This window comes from Camponotus vicinus, unplaced genomic scaffold (genome assembly GCF_025532165.1).
Source record: "Camponotus vicinus isolate PSW18456_S1 unplaced genomic scaffold, iyCamVici1.0 SCAF_14, whole genome shotgun sequence".
NCBI classification, from domain to species: domain Eukaryota; kingdom Metazoa; phylum Arthropoda; class Insecta; order Hymenoptera; family Formicidae; genus Camponotus; species Camponotus vicinus.
In genome coordinates this window covers 8,988,946-9,006,870 of record NW_028141950.1, presented here as the reverse complement: position 1 = coordinate 9,006,870, position 17,925 = coordinate 8,988,946, and the positions used below count along the sequence as shown (strand labels likewise).

The following is a 17,925-nucleotide window of genomic DNA, read 5'->3' as shown; positions in this document are numbered from 1 at the left end:
ATATACAGGGTGTCTCATTTTAACTTGGACAGTAAAATATCTCAAAAACTAAGCCCAGCAAACAAAAATGTTTCAGACAAAAGTTGTATGGTTTCGAGGGGACCATAAGATGGTAACATTGGTTTGACCTTGAAGAGTTATTTGAAGGTCACATGAAGGTCACCTTCAATTTCTTAAACGGAACCTACTATTTGTCATTGCATATTTTTGTAGCTTATCTCGAGAGCTTTCCAAAACACTATAATTAAGTACTTTTTCGTTAAGTACTTTTTGAGTTATGAGGCTTGAAATAATTTCTTAATTTTACATAAACCGTAAAATATCTTGTAAAATATTCATTTTTCGATTATCTTACCTTAATACTTTTACGTACAAAATAATGAGAGGAATCAATTGGTGTAAAGAAAACACATAGTTGTTTTGAAGAAAAAATATGTAATTTGCAATTAACAATTCCATATTTTTTCTTAAAAACAACTATGTGTTTTTTTTATACCAATTGATTCCTCTCATTATTTTGTACATAAAAGTATTAAGGTAATCGAAAAATGAATATTTTACAAGATATTTTACGGTTTGTGTAAAATTAAGAAATTATTTCAAGCTTCATAACTCAAAAAGTACTTAACGAAATGGTACTTAATTATAGTGTATTGGAAAGCTCTCGAGATAAGCTACAAGAACGTGCAAAAATATATAGGGTGTTCCATTTAAAAAAATTGAAGTGACCTTTACGTGACCTTCAAATGATTCTTCAAGGTCAAACCAATGGTACCATCTTATGGCCCCCTCGAAACCATATAACTTTTGTCTGAAACATTTTTGTTTGCTGGGCTTAGTTTTTGAGATATTTTACTGTCCAAATTAAAATGGGACACCCTGTATATATGTATGTATGTTTATACAGGAAAAATGGACCTTTGTGTCTTGAAAATATATTTAGTTTTAACATGGAAATCTTGAAATGAGATTATATTGCGTTAATTAAAGAAAAATGTAATTGTTTGAATAATAATTGCTTACTTGAATAAAGCCATTTTATATAGTTCAATCAAGAAAAATATATTCTTACGATTTAAGATTTAATTTTCTTGAATGGGAAAGAAACAATGTTAGATAGAAAATAACATTTTTAAATCAAAGATTATAATTTTCTTAAAATAGAATTAAATAATTAAGTATTCTTGAGGTGACAATAACAATATTAAGATAAGACTATAATATTGTTGAAATATGAAATTATTAAATTCTTCTAAGAAAATATTATGAATTGTTGCGTATATACGAAACAATGAACGCGTTAGTTTAAGTAGGTGTATAAATTTTGATTTTACAAAATTTTATTTTTTTTCTGTGTAACTAGACTAAGGGGAGATCGATATACTAAGATTTATTATACAGGGTGTCCCATTTTAAATAATACGCTCAAATATCTCCAAAACAGTGCGTTAAATAAGAAAATATTTCAAACAAAAGTTATATGGCTTAAAGGGGGCCACCAGATAGTGGCAATGATTTGACCTTGGAGAATCGTTTGAAGGTCACGTGAAGGTCATCTTCAATTTTTTAAACAGAACTCCCTATTTTTTATTACTTATTCTTGTAGCTTATCTCGAGAGCTTTCCAAAACACTATAATTAAGTATTTTTTCACTGAATACTATTCGAGTTATAAGGCTTGAAATAATTTCTTAATTTTACATAAACCATATAATATCTAGTAAAATATTCATTTTTCGATTATCTTACCATAATACTTTTATGCACAAAATAATGTGAGAAATCGATTGGTGTGAAGAAAAAACATAGTTCTTTTTGAGAAAAAATATGTAACTGTTAATTGCAAATTAAAAAGATCGCCTTTTTCCTTGCTTGCCTGTTATTTATTGAAACTGAAGAAAAATCGCGATGACTCGCACAATAACGCTAAAATCGAAATTATCTATTTGCATCCTGGCGCCTCTCGTCGCTTATACTATTTTTAGTTCGCGTCATCATCGCATTTCAGTTGACGATTCTTTGCGATTCCTTCGCGCGACGATGAGTAACGCAAAAGGACCTTCCTCTCTTTATTTAATCGTAAATTTCGCAAATATAAATAAAAAACATTAGCTTTAATGCAAATAAACCATTGTCCGAATTCTCGTTTGCTCGTGAAATTTCGCGAAATTAATGAGAAGCTACAGCGTTTTTCAAAATTAAAATAAAAAATTCTTTAAAAAATAAATTAAAATTCTAAAAATCTCGGATAAAAGAGATATTCATATTTATTTATATAGATAAATTCTCGTCTTTTTAATTCAAATCAATTGGAGAGTACATCGACTTTTACATTATTTACATTTCCTCTACTTGCCTTCCATTCTCTCGAAGTTGACAGATAACAGTCGAGGAATAGAAATTTCACAGACCGTGTTTTGCGAAAAAGCTTACGTTAGATTTATTATATAATACATATATTTCTCTCGCGGGACTGATTGTACTTTTCCTCTGACAATTGTAATTTTCCTTGAATAAATCCTCGTTAAGTGGAACAAAATAAAACAGTAGCACGATGACCATTGTAGTTACATAAATTTAAAATTAATTTGTACATATCACGTGTTTAGAAAATAATAGTCCATGTGAGAGGGAAAATTAATCGGATTTCGCTATATCAATGCAGAAAAATTCTTAGTTATGTAATCGTAATCCGATCGTTCGATGATTTGTCCGACATGAATCTATTTTTGTATAATTTGTCAAGTTCTAATTACAAGAATGTATCGGATGATCATTTTTTTTCTTTCGAGAAATTCTAGCAAATCGATCGCATGAATCAAAGAAGAGATACGGTGAGGGCAAACGTAGAGAAATTTTTTTCCGATTCTGCCCACATCTTCATTCATCCAATTTAACCCAGATTATCTGTCTTCGGAGATTCTCATTTTTTCCTAGCTACTTCGATTTTTTCTCTATCGCTTATTAAGGATGTTTTGTACCTATTTTCAAAATATTGAGAATTTAATGAAAATTGTACAGAATGTTCTTACATATGTTTAGAATCTTCAGTACAATTTTTAAATCGATTCACTAAAGCGTTCACAAGTTATAAGGATTTTAATTTGCACTGAATTAACAGTGTTCTTATGGGAAACGTATAACCACGTCGATTCAAATGACAAAAACACATGGAAATAATATTCAGAATTTGTTTAAAATTTGCAAAAGTGTAGTTTAGATACAGAGGAAATATTTGGTCAAATAATATTATACAAGTACTAACTGGTTAAAAAGATATTAAATATAATTCAATTAAATTAGCCATGTATCTGACACAAGGCGAAATTCTCTGTGAAAGTTTGGCAACTTCGCACTCGGCTGAGAAGAATGAGAGAGACGGGAATAGTGCCGAAGCATGTTGAAGCTGTATACTTAGAGCAAATTACAAAAAAATATTAATATATATATACGAACTAACCTTACATCTCGAGCAATTTCTGAAAATCTGTCAACCTACAAATGCGTATAAGCCATCGACTGATATAAGCTGTATAGGCTTCGTGTGTAGAGCGCGAAGTCCGGCCAACTTACGAAAAATTATAGTACAACGTTGTCACATTTCACGCTCGCCAGAGACATGACAATTTATTAAATTTATTAATTAAATTGCTATAAATAATGCATTTTTTTAATTAATAAATGTTTTAATATTTATTCTGACACTTTAAACCACTCAGTATCGTTAAATTATTTTATTCTCAAAAATGAAATTTCGTGTTGTCAAGTTGAATTTGAGGTATCGTCACTGCCAAAAGTTAATCATTTCGATTAACAAAATTCGGAATATTTCAGTAAAAACGCAATAAATATCAAGAAATACATCTCTGCACTGTAGCTAAGATCAAATTGTAAAATTCCACGCAATTTCTCATACTCAAAATACACCAAAAGTGACGTCTGCCTAGCTGGCCCCCCCACATTGCGCAAATCCAATAAAAAAATTATATAATAATGCACTAATTATCCGCTCATCAAATTCATAAAAAAAAATTTTTGCGCTCATTTAGTTTAGCAAAAAAAAATTTTTTTTTGTGGGGGGGCTGAGTGGACAGTTAGTGAGCCCCCCCACCCGTTAAAAACAAATAATTTCGAAAAATAAATACACAGAATTTATGCGCTAATTATGCGCTATTATATCAAGATAATTTCGATTTTTGCGCTGCGGCCCTTAAAGGACTTCTCTCTTGAAGCAAAGGGCGATATTTTCATATAGCTCTTTTAAAATCGCATAAATGAGGAAATTAACTATACACGATAAGATTTTACATTATGCGCTATTATATCCAGGTAATTTTGATTTTTGCGCTGCAACCCTTAAGGGACTTCTCTCTTGAAGCAAAGAGCTATATTTTTATATAATTCCTTTAAAATCACAAAAATGAGGAAAATAACTATAATACGATAAAATTTTGAATTATACATTGATATATGACACTGACTTTTGCAGCATAAAATCCTGCTAATATATGTGTATATATATATATATATGTATGTGTATATATATATATATATAATATATGTGTATATATATATATATATGTATAATCCTGCTAATATGTATAAATAACAAATATGTATTTATTAAGCGTGTGTGAAATAAAAAACAACTTTTAGAGATAGTAGGCATAAAAAAGTTTGACAGATTACAGGCACTTTAAAGTTTGTTTATTCATTTCTGATCTAATTATATATATAATATAATAATATGATATAATTAAAAATAATATAATTTGATAATTTGATTTTATAATTTTGGTTTAAATATGAATTCATAAAGTATAGATATATATTTCTTGTTTTTATTATATACTATAGATTACGATCTGTACATTCGCTTTGTATGTTCCTGGCAATCTCTGCGGTTTATTCCTGCAGTCATCATATTCAATCCATGTATTATTTTGATAACCTACAGCTGTAAAATGTCCAACAATATTTTCGTCGAAACTTCGCGTGTATGCAGGTAATTTAAAAATGATCACACCCCTTAAAATATATTCCTTTGGCATAAACGAACATTGAAGTTTCTTGGGTATTTTATTTAATTCCACATCAGCTTTTATACGGTATGTGTCATATATTTCTAATATTAAAAAAGAACCTGCAATGATATTATTAAACCAATGATATATTGATATCGAAAATAAATTAAAATTAATAATATATGTTACAAAACATCTTAATTTTTAATTTTATTATGTTTTAATTGGTCTAAGTTGCATAAAAAATATATATTTTGTTAAGTATCATATTGTTATATTTGTTATTATTATTGTCATTTATTATTATTATTTGAAAATACTAATAACAATGGTATAGTAACGTACAATAGTACAATGTATGAACTAAAAAATATAACTTACAAATAAATTTAGCTACTCACCAACTTCTGAAATTTTTGTAATCTGTGTTCCTGTACATTTTGCGTTGTCCACTTCATTGGTCTTTTTATGACAACTTTTTGATTTTAACATAAAACTATTTACAATAGCATTTGGAAATTCAAAATGCAATAAGTCTTCTAGTTTTACTTGTATAGTAGGAAACGATTTTTCTCGGATATTGTCATATACATTGCATGATGTAATTTCTTTAAGATTAGGAATATCATGAAATAACTTTTTACAAAGATATCCTACTGATACCTCACAATTAATTATGAAGCAATTATCAAATGTTTTCTTGGCTCGAAAGATCAGTTAAGATTATTGCTCTTGAATAATATGTATTTTTTGTTATACCATGTTTAAATGTGTCCAAAATTATTTTGAAAAATGTATTGTTATCTAAATCTGTTGCTATAGTTTTAAAGTCTTCACTTTGAAATAACATAAGAAGAAATATTTGAAAAATGCTATCAAAAGCGCATGTTTGTATTAATGACAATTTTTTGCCTTTTATATTAATTGGCTTTAAAGATATATTATTGCCATTTTGCAAAATGGGAATATTTCTTAATTTTGTGTTCTCTAAATCAAGACAAATATTATTTTTATCTAAATATCGTGATTTTTTTTTCGTTGATTTTAATGTTAAGCCACGCCAATTTTCCACTTCATTGCTATCAATAGCATTTAAAATATCTTTTTGAGACATGGTATTTTGACAGGAAGTGCAAATTCTTTGTAATTTTTTAGGTTCTTCTTCAATATTAAAAATTTGTGAACATCCGTTGGACGTACATACTGATTTATTGCATGCAATGCACAAATAATTATTTGTTGGTCTATTGTCAGCTTGACATGCTAAACATGCATTAGTATCTGTATTATGTAATGATGTCTTTTTATTTACAGATAAATTTTGTCCTTCATCTAAATTAGTTTCCATATTTTGCTTTAGATTTACTTCCTTCTGAGATGAAATATTACTAGTTTGTGCATCGATAAGTTTCATGCGTCCATTAATGTAATCTATATGTTGAAGTACAAATAAATCTGCTCTTGTTGGTAATGCATTTGCAAATAATCTACATTTTATATTATTAAACTCAGCTTCTATAACTGCACTGGAAGCAGGAATTCTACCATATCCAAATTTTTTGATACATATACATGACCATAAAGGAAACCATTTAATATCACGCATTAAACGTTCAATCAAAGGTGGATAAAAATGCGCATTCGTGCGATCTCCATTGTCGACGATCTGACTTAAAACTCTGTTATAAATATTATTAGCCCATTTTCCATATGCATTGCTTATATCAGATATATCTAAATCTATTTTTTTCATATCTATTTCTTCATTGGGAGAATTAAAGTCTTCAAAAGGTGATGGCTCAGTCAGTACGTGTTTCATTTTCTGCTTATATGTTTCACTGAGTGTAAGTATTCCCTCAGGAAGGAATCCTTCAGTTTCACTTTTAGCTATAACTATTATTGCTTCGAGAATTTCTTCTGCTTCTTGTAGATTCTGTGCAAGAATTAATTGTCCTATACATTTAAGATAAAATGTTTTTATTCTGCGATTTACTCCCTTTAAAAAATTAGCATAACTTTTTATAAAATGTGCTACATCTATACGAATATAACATGTTGGAATATTATCCCAACATTTTGCAACATATTCATCTATACTTTGATAATTAGTAAAAACTCGTATTACAGCTGTTAATAATGCTTTACATGAATCGCATGCAATTTCTTTTGGTATGGATATCTTCGCTCGCAACCATTCCATAAGCCAAAAAGATATAGCATTTGTTGTTCGACTTTCAGATATCATTTGCGTTATTGCAAAATTGTCATGGTTAATTGAATTTGAAACGCATGAATATAAAAAAATATGTTTCGATTTATTATTATTAGGCCTATTGAGTTTGGTTATTATACTACCAGTTGCATCAATAGCAATTGAAGAATAATCTCGCGCAGCATATTCTCTATTGCAATTTGGTGATTTGACCAATAATGAACATAAAAAGGATTCAGTCCTATATTATGTATTATATTCTTATATACAGTTTCTTGTGCTATTAACAATGATTGAAGGGGCTCTTTATCGAAACACAAATTTTGACTATATTCTTGCTTTGCATTTCTCATCGTTTTTGCTGAGTACAAATGCGGTGGTTCTGAATCATTAACTGTCATTAATTCTTCAGCTCGTTCAGCTCTGTATACTTCAGCAGTTAAATGTCTATCCCATAATATTTTACCAATTTGTGCTCGTTCTGGATTTCTCAGAATTCTTTTTCCACATATACCTGTTCCTTTCGTACATTCACATATCATAATATTATCTTTTTCAAAATTTAGATTATTAATAACGCCATTAATAACTGAGCCACAATTGCATTTTCCATTTATTGTAATTGTATTATTATAAACTTTATTCCGTTTAAAATGATATGCACATTCGATTTTATTTATGTTCCACAATTTCTCAGTTATAAATTGTTGCCATACACCTGGTTGCAATATTTCATATTTTCGAAATCGTATTTGCGGTCGATATTTCTCTGTGAGAACATATTGCTTCGTAATAATCAAATTTTCTAATTCTTTTTTTTCAAAAGTGATTTTAATAATACGATTTGCATCATAATTACTCTCTTCTAATGTAGATTCAGAGACATTTAGACTTGTACTCAAATCTATATTGCATGAATTATCTTGTTTTGAAGTATTTGTAATACTATTTGTATTTAATATTTTATCTTTTAATTCAAAACGATTTTTTACTACTAATGTGTATAAACCATTTTCAGATATATTACAATTTAGTTCGCGCGATATATCCGTCCATACTTTGCTTAGTTTTGAAACAATTTTATTATCTTTATTTACTAAATTATCCTTATATTGCAAAATTGTTGATACTATAATCTCTTTGTTATAAAGACGAGGTCTACCGTGTTTTGACGTCATAATTAGAAAATTTCTGTATTTTTTACTCTAGAATTATCAAAAATTATACATACAACTGATAATAACTGATGTTACTCGCAAGCTTCTTGTTAGGTCACTGACTAGAGAGTTTCCTTCGAGAACAAAACAATTGAGAGTCCATGACAAAAGATTGTAAAAAAGTGAACATCGAGCCTCGATGAAACACGTACTGACTGAGCCATCACCTTTTGAAGACTTTAATTTTCCCACTGAAGAAATAGATATGAAGAAAATAGATTTAGATATATCTGATATAAGCAATGCATATGGAAAATGGGCTAATAATATTTATAACAGAGTTTTAAGTCAGATCGTCGACAATGGAGATCGCACGAATGCGCATTTTTATCCACCTTTGATTGAACGTTTAATGCGTGATATTAAATGGTTTCCTTTATGGTCATGTATATGTATCAAAAAATTTGGATATGGTAGAATTCCTGCTTCCAGTGCAGTTATAGAAGCTGAGTTTAATAATATAAAATGTAGATTATTTGCAAATGCATTACCAACAAGAGCAGATTTATTTGTACTTCAACATATAGATTACATTAATGGACGCATGAAACTTATCGATGCACAAACTAGTAATATTTCATCTCAGAAGGAAGTAAATCTAAAGCAAAATATGGAAACTAATTTAGATGAAGGACAAAATTTATCTGTAAATAAAAAGACATCATTACATAATACAGATACTAATGCATGTTTAGCATGTCAAGCTGACAATAGACCAACAAATAATTATTTGTGCATTGCATGCAATAAATCAGTATGTACGTCCAACGGATGTTCACAAATTTTTAATATTGAAGAAGAACCTAAAAAATTACAAAGAATTTGCACTTCCTGTCAAAATACCATGTCTCAAAAAGATATTTTAAATGCTATTGATAGCAATGAAGTGGAAAATTGGCGTGGCTTAACATTAAAATCAACGAAAAAAAAATCACGATATTTAGATAAAAATAATATTTGTCTTGATTTAGAGAACACAAAATTAAGAAATATTCCCATTTTGCAAAATGGCAATAATATATCTTTAAAGCCAATTAATATAAAAGGCAAAAAATTGTCATTAATACAAACATGCGCTTTTGATAGCATTTTTCAAATATTTCTTCTTATGTTATTTCAAAGTGAAGACTTTAAAACTATAGCAACAGATTTAGATAACAATACATTTTTCAAAATAATTTTGGACACATTTAAACATGGTATAACAAAAAATACATATTATTCAAGAGCAATAATCTTAACTGAAATCTTTCGAGCCAAGAAAACATTTGATAATTGCTTCATAATTAATTGTGAGGTATCAGTAGGATATCTTTGTAAAAAGTTATTTCATGATATTCCTAATCTTAAAGAAATTACATCATGCAATGTATATGACAATATCCGAGAAAAATCGTTTCCTATTATACAAGTAAAACTAGAAGACTTATTGCATTTTGAATTTCCAAATGCTATTGTAAATAGTTTTATGTTAAAATCAAAAAGTTGTCATAAAAAGACCAATGAAGTGGACAACGCAAAATGTACAGGAACACAGATTACAAAAATTTCAGAAGTTGGTGAGTAGCTAAATTTATTTGTAAGTTATATTTTTTAGTTCATACATTGTACTATTGTACGTTACTATACCATTGTTATTAGTATTTTCAAATAATAATAATAAATGACAATAATAATAACAAATATAACAATATGATACTTAACAAAATATATATTTTTTATGCAACTTAGACCAATTAAAACATAATAAAATTAAAAATTAAGATGTTTTGTAACATATATTATTAATTTTAATTTATTTTCGATATCAATATATCATTGGTTTAATAATATCATTGCAGGTTCTTTTTTAATATTAGAAATATATGACACATACCGTATAAAAGCTGATGTGGAATTAAATAAAATACCCAAGAAACTTCAATGTTCGTTTATGCCAAAGGAATATATTTTAAGGGGTGTGATCATTTTTAAATTACCTGCATACACGCGAAGTTTCGACGAAAATATTGTTGGACATTTTACAGCTGTAGGTTATCAAAATAATACATGGATTGAATATGATGACTGCAGGAATAAACCGCAGAGATTGCCAGGAACATACAAAGCGAATGTACAGATCGTAATCTATAGTATATAATAAAAACAAGAAATATATATCTATACTTTATGAATTCATATTTAAACCAAAATTATAAAATCAAATTATCAAATTATATTATTTTTAATTATATCATATTATTATATTATATATATAATTAGATCAGAAATGAATAAACAAACTTTAAAGTGCCTGTAATCTGTCAAACTTTTTTATGCCTACTATCTCTAAAAGTTGTTTTTTATTTCACACACGCTTAATAAATACATATTTGTTATTTATACATATTAGCAGGATTATACATATATATATATATATATATATATATATATATATATACACATATATTAGCAGGATTTTATGCTGCAAAAGTCAGTGTCATATATCAATGTATAATTCAAAATTTTATCGTATTATAGTTATTTTCCTCATTTTTGTGATTTTAAAGGAATTATATAAAAATATAGCTCTTTGCTTCAAGAGAGAAGTCCCTTAAGGGTTGCAGCGCAAAAATCAAAATTACCTGGATATAATAGCGCATAATGTAAAATCTTATCGTGTATAGTTAATTTCCTCATTTATGCGATTTTAAAAGAGCTATATAAAAATATCGCCCTTTGCTTCAAGAGAGAAGTCCCTTAAGGGCCGCAGCGCAAAAATCGAAATTATCTTGATATAATAGCGCATAATTAGCGCATAAATTCTGTGTATTTATTTTTCGAAATTATTTGTTTTTAACGGGTGGGGGGGCTCACTAATTGTCCACTCAGCCCCCCCACAAAAAAAAATTTTTTTTTGCTAAACTAAATGAGCGCAAAAAATTTTTTTTATGAATTTGATGAGCGGATAATTAGTGCATTATTATATAATTTTTTTATTGGATTTGCGCAATGTGGGGGGGCCAGGTAGGCAGACGTCCAAAAGTGGATATATTCGTCAATATTGATTTTCAGCTACTTTTTGCTGGGATTGTACATACAAAACATCCTTAATATGCAAATATCTTTAATGAAACGCACGCCATTTTTAATGATTTTATTACACAAATACAAAGAACAAAAGTTCATGAAAAAAAATTTCTTCTTTCTTTTCTCTTTAATGAAATTTTCTATGGATAAATTTTTATCTATTTATTTTTTTAGTAGTAGAATTTTTTTAGTAGTATGTTTTTCAATTTGGAATATAACTTTCTAAATAGGGGAAACCGGGGACAAAAGTAACAACGTCATGAAAGTAACAAGCCTCGTAATAAACTACACAATATGTTGAATAATTTGTACTGTGTAGTCAAACACGTACGCCCCGATTCTCTTCCTTTTCTAATTGTTGTAGAACGATCGCGCCGATTGCACATGCAGGAGTGAAATTAGTGTATGCATTATTCACCTAAGTATTTCTTGTTTTAGTTTTTTTGTATCTATGCCTAATTAACGTGTATTAATTGATGTAATTATTTGCTGGTGTATTCTTCTAAATTGTATTCATAAGTTTTTATAGTTGATGTGTTTGGGAACAAAAGTAACACGACACTCTGTGGACGAAAGTAAAATGTTTCAATGCTTAAAGTATAAGGGCTGGTACCATAATAAATGTACCAAAGGCGATTCTTATTACGTATGCCATAATTGTGATTCGGAATAGATACCAATCTCTTTTGTATAAGTAGTTATCATACAATTTTTACACTATTATTTAGTATTAAGCTATTATTTAGACTTAAAAAAGTACAAAACTGGTGTGATATTAAGTATAATTATTTTATGATATTACTTATAATTATTTTACTTAACGAAGATTATTTCTTTTAAGATTTTCAAAGATGATAAAAATAAATATTTATTTTATTTTTTATTTTAATATAATATTATACAAAAAAAATTATAATAAAAGTTATCTTGTTTAATAAAAGATTACAATAAAAGTTGCCTTAAATTGAAAAAAGTCATATTTATTTTATTTTCCCGAAAATAAGAACTGGTACTTTTATCCCCAGACTATGTTACTTCGTCCCAGGCCTCCAGGATGAAAGTAACAATCATTGTACTTGCGAAAAGCTATAGTAGCTCTTTAAATATCTATCATTTGAGATTGAAACATAGGTATAATAATAGAGCAATAAATGGAGTTTTTTAACATATAATCTTCTTTTTTATATCTCTAACGATAATTAATTAGTGACCTATAATACAAAAAATGTTACTTTTGTCCCGGTCTCCCCTATATATTTATATGTATGTATGTATATGTATATGTATGTATACAGGGTGACCCATTTTAACTTAGGCAGCCAAATAACTCGAAAAATAAGCAAGATAGAGAAAAATGTCTTAGACAAAAGTTGTATGGTTTCGAGGGGGCCATAAGATGGTATCATTGGTTTGACCTTGAAGAGTCATTTGAAGGTCACGTGAAGGTCACTTCAATTTTTTTAAATGGAATACCCTATATATTTTTGTACATTCTTGTAGCTTATTTCGAGAGCTTTCCAAAACACTATAATTAAGTACCTTTCCGTTAAGTACTTTTTGAGTTATGATGCTTGAAATAATTTCTTAATTTTACATAAACCGTAAAATATCTTGTAAAATATTCATTTTTCGATTATCTTACCTTAATACTTTTATGTACAAAATAATGAGAGGAATCAATTGGTGTAAAGAAAACACATAGTTGTTTTTAAGAAAAAATATGGAATTGTTAATTGCAAATTACATATTTTTTCTTCGAAACAACTATGTGTTTTCTTTACACCAATTGATTCCTCTCATTATTTTGTACATAAAACTATTAAGGTAAGGTAATCGAAAAATGAATATTTTACAAGATATTTTACGGTTTATGTAAAATTAAGAAATTATTTCAAGCCTCATAACTCAAAAAGTACTTAACGAAAATGTACTTAATTATAGTGTTTTGGAAAGCTCTCGAGATGAGCTACAAGAATGTACAAAAATATATAGGATGTTCCATTTAAAAAAATTGAAGTGACCTTCACGTGACCTTCAAATGACTCTTCAAGGTCAAACCAATGATACCATCTTATGGCCCCCTCGAAACCATACAACTTTTGTCTAAAACATTTTTCTCTATCTTGCTTATTTTTCGAGTTATTTGGCTGCCTAAGTTAAAATGGGTCACCCTGTATATGTATATATAATTTGAAATTAATAAAAATTAGTTTTTATTTTGTCCTTATTAGAAAGTGAAAAATATGTTTCCTTAACTATGGTTTTAAAAACGTTTTTATAGAAACGTTTCTTATTAATGTTTTACGATTAAAAAATATTGGATACGTTTAAGAAATGTATGTAAAACGAATGTGTGCTACCCCTCGGGCATCATAGCATATTTTAAGTTATTTATTGACGTCAGCCACGTATCATAAAACGTTGAGTTTCGTCATCTATTGACAATGCGTAATTAAAGGTTAACTGTCCATTTGATATTAATGCTGTCTTGTTGCAATGTAGCCGAAATTAAATCAAACTTCAAATTTTGTCTCGAAAATATTATAGTTCTAAGAAGTGACGTAGAAGAGATGATATGTTAAATATTTGAATGTTTATTTTCTTACGATACTTATTAGATATTAAACATGTGTACTTTTGTATTAGTAGGTATACTAGGCCGGTTCTAACGCAGGTCCTCTCAGGGCGGGTGAGGCGCGAGGGGATCTCAGCGGCGCGCGGGAATGACGTCACGCGGGACGGAGGGGATTTCGTAGGCGCGGGGGCTGCGGGGCGGGGGACGCTTGTGTTGGATGTTTTATGACAAGTATAAACAATCATAAACCGATGTCCGGTTGATAAACAGCGGTATTTGAAGAGGATTGGGTCTTAAGGCTGACTAACGCGTCGGCACATGTTTTTCGCAAACAAAATGGCTCTTGCGGTACACCCCCTCTCCCACAATATAAGTAATTCTAGATTTTTTTCGAATTAAACAATATAAGCGGTATTCCTTTGAAGGATTGGATCTTGGAACCTTCTTTTTCTTTTTTCTTTCTTCTTTATTTATTTATTTTTTATTTATTTATTTTTTATTGCTGATGTTCGGCTGCTTTGTACCCTTGCCGCGCGTGTGAGAGAGAACGATAATATCGCGTGCGAAAAGAATGCGTACGAGAGAGAACGATAGCGAGACTTATAATTAATGCGAGAGTACGCAAAGGATTGGAGCGCAAGGGAAAGGCGTGTAAATAATTGCAATTTTTTTTGTTACAATTATAGAAATATATAATTTATTTAAATGTGTGAGTTTAATAAAAAGTATACAATATAAAAGAAAAATAATATATAAAATAGACTGTCGAACTATGTTGGGGAAGCCGTTTCTGAAAACATATGCATTTCATTAGTTTAAATTATTTAATAATTTATTTTAAGATACTTTTGATATATAATAAATTAAAAGATACTTACAATGTTATCCATGACTCATCTATTTTAATTTATGCAAATAGGGCACATGTTGCAGGGCAATATTTGATTCAAACATTTTCTGCACTCTTTGCATGACATATTTTCCAAATGAACATAAGCTATGGTTCTATGTTCTCGAACAGAACTAATTTCTTCAAACTGATGCGGATCTTCTAGAAAGCATTTGGTACAATATTTTGATTTATTTTCCATATAATAATAGGAAATGCAACATATCTTTGTTGCTTCATTGTATGTCATTATTTCAGGTATGCTTAAATCTCGCTGTTTCTTTTGTAACCGTTCATCAAGAATATCGACACTATTGTCACTATCATAATCACTGTCCTTCGCCAAGGGTTCTATATCAGATCCATCATCTTCCCTCTCTCTCCTCTCTCTCTTCTCTCTCTATCTCCATCCTCTCCGCCACAACTGGATCCATCCAATAATCATCATCATCCGTATCGTCGTCGATGATAATTACGTTTTCTTCAGCCATTGCACAAGACCACCGAAACACAGAAGAGCAACGAAAGAAATGACACTCTAGTGCAGCAGACTCCTCTTCATTATATATTTTTAACATAAACAATATAAACACCAGTATTCCTTTGAAGAGGATTGGATCTTAGAATCCCCTTCCTTTTTTTTTTGATGTACATGCTTTGTACCTTCGCTTCTCACATTCAAAAGATGAGAAAGGATTGGACGAAATATATAAGGAGGAGGATTGAAACATATCAAATCATAGTACGGAGGCGCGGGGCGGGAGACGCTTGGGGACGTGTTGGATGTTTTATGACGAGTATAAACAATCATAAACCGATGTCCGGCTGGTAAACAGCGGTATTTGAAGAGGATTGGATATTGAATTATTTTCCATATTTTTTTCTTCTAGGAAGAATTGCAACGTATCAGCGCCGATATTCGGCTGCTTTGTGCCCTTGCCGCGCGCGTGAGAGAGAACGAATTCTTTCTGAGATGTAAATAAATGATTATTATGATACACCACTTATTTATTTTACACAAAGATGAAAAGGTTTAAACAAAATATAGGGAGGATTGAAGCGCATCAAGTCACAGTACGTGATTTGAACGCGCATCGACACATCGGTTGTCAGAGTATAGCGATATTCTGTTAGAAAGATTTTTGCGCGATTATGCAATGTATGTGTGCAAGTGCTCCATAGAAAACTGTGACATAGTGTGTTAAAAGTGTGAAAAAGACAGGAAAAAAAAGAAAAAAAAGAAAAAAAAGAAAAAAAAATGGAAAACATCGAACAGACTGAACGCGACCTGGTGGAGCGATCCAATCAAATTGCCACCTTGGGCGAATATTTTGCATGGCTACAACGATGCAACGAGTACATCGAGTCGCTGGAAGAGCAAAGTCGGATCAAACGACTACGATTATCAATCGGGAATCGACAATCGTTGATTGCTCGGATCGCGCGACTCGAAGGTGCAAAGACTCGATTGCAGAGACAGTTTATGCCCAGTGGTGGTAATTACAGTGACGACAATAACGCAGGTGCCGGATGTAGCGCGCATCAAAATGAACTTGTGTGGCGCGAGATTGATACCGCGTTCGATAACCGTATTCTGACCGGTGCTGTGATTAACGCAAACCATATCGAACCTCGTCAATTTCTCGATGACGCCAAAGACATTGTGATAGAACATGTGCAGGACGTTATAAGAAGACACAACAGTGTAAAAGTGAACACTATATTCAATGGTGAATTTGTGTCGGGTGATAAGCGCGCAAATAAAAGTACCAATACGAGAAACTGCGAACTCTTTCGCACATCCGATTTACACGAGTGGTACGAGCGTCGCGTTATCGAACCCACTCTAGCATCGCTGGAAGAATTTCAGGAACGCGATAGCGGGTGGGCATTGTCGCGAATACAGAATTTGACTGTAAATATAAATAAGTATAATCCTATGCGCGCGGGATGTCATATAAAATTGCCGCGGGAGATTGTGATGAAGAGAGCGGTGATTAACGTACAATCAAAAGACAATGCGTGTTTCGCGTGGGCAGTGGTGGCCGCTCTATATCCCGCTGAAAGAGACACGAATCGGGAATCTTCATATCCCCACTATACGACGGTATTAAATGTACAAAATATTGAGTTTCCGATGACGTTGAACCAACTAAAAAAATTTGAACTTGTCAACGATATTTCGATCAACGTCTACAGCATCGAGAAAGAAAACAGCATTGTCCCGGTACGTCTTTCGGAGCAGAAACGGGATAAACACATCAACCTGTTGTATGTGGAAGACGGCAACAGCGTCGGGCATTTCGCTTGGATCAAGAACTTATCCCGGCTCGTGAGCTCGCAACTAAGCAAAAAGGACCATAAGAAATATATCTGCAATCGGTATGTATAATTTAAATAATTATAAGTTATGTAGCAAATTGTATATAAATCTTTAATTTTTAAAAAATTTTTATTTTCTTTTATAGATGCTTGCATTACTTTGGTTCGGACGACAGGTTGCAGTCACATACGGTAGACTGCGGAAAAATAAACGACTGCGCTATCCGGTTACCGAGCGATAAGGACAAGTGGTTATCATTCAACAATTATAACAGGAAAGAGCAGCTTCCATTCATCGTGTACGCCGACTTGGAATGCGTTCTGGCCAAGATGGAGGAAGAGAAGAATATGTGCCAGCACCATCAAGTATTTAGCATAGCATATTATATACATTGCTCGTACGACGACTCATTATCCGCATATCATTCGCGTCGCAGTACCGATTGTATAGCATGGTTCGTCGAGCAACTTAAAATGTTAGCATTTCGTGTAAAAAATATTTTAACTACTAATGTCCCTATGGTAGATTTAACATTTGAAGAGTGTGAAAAATTTAATAGCGCTACTCAATGTCATATATGCGAAAAACCGTTCGCGCAAGACGATACACGCGTACGC

The 17,925-nt window shown here is 30.6% G+C and overlaps 2 protein-coding genes and 1 pseudogene across 2 annotated transcripts in view; 1 reads left to right on the top strand and 2 right to left on the bottom strand.

Moving 5' to 3' along the window:
- LOC145965742 (uncharacterized) overlaps positions 1-17,925 on the bottom strand; it is a 314,284-nt pseudogene that overhangs the window by 59,816 nt on the left and 236,543 nt on the right.
- LOC145965734 (proto-oncogene tyrosine-protein kinase ROS-like) overlaps positions 1-17,925 on the bottom strand; it is a 313,112-nt gene that overhangs the window by 207,724 nt on the left and 87,463 nt on the right. The window lies entirely within an intron of this gene.
- LOC145965589 (uncharacterized) lies at positions 9,955-17,839 on the top strand. The gene is made up of 4 exons (XM_083089258.1): positions 9,955-10,011; positions 16,343-17,367; positions 17,454-17,673; positions 17,834-17,839. Exons 1-4 carry the CDS (start codon positions 9,955-9,957, stop codon positions 17,837-17,839), a joined length of 1,308 nt encoding a protein of 435 aa, XP_082945384.1.

What these genes read in the sequence shown, in the direction of transcription:
- LOC145965589 (XM_083089258.1), top strand. Translation starts at nt 9,955, where the DNA reads ATGAAGTGGACAACGCAAAATGTACAGGAACACAGATTACAAAAATTT. An exon ending in TACAAAAATTTCAGAAGTTG is followed by an intron (nt 10,012 to 16,342) that starts GTGAGTAGCTAA and finishes CGATGCAACGAG; the next exon opens with TACATCGAGTCGCTGGAAGA. An exon ending in AAGAAATATATCTGCAATCG is followed by an intron (nt 17,368 to 17,453) that starts GTATGTATAATT and finishes TTTCTTTTATAG; the next exon opens with ATGCTTGCATTACTTTGGTT.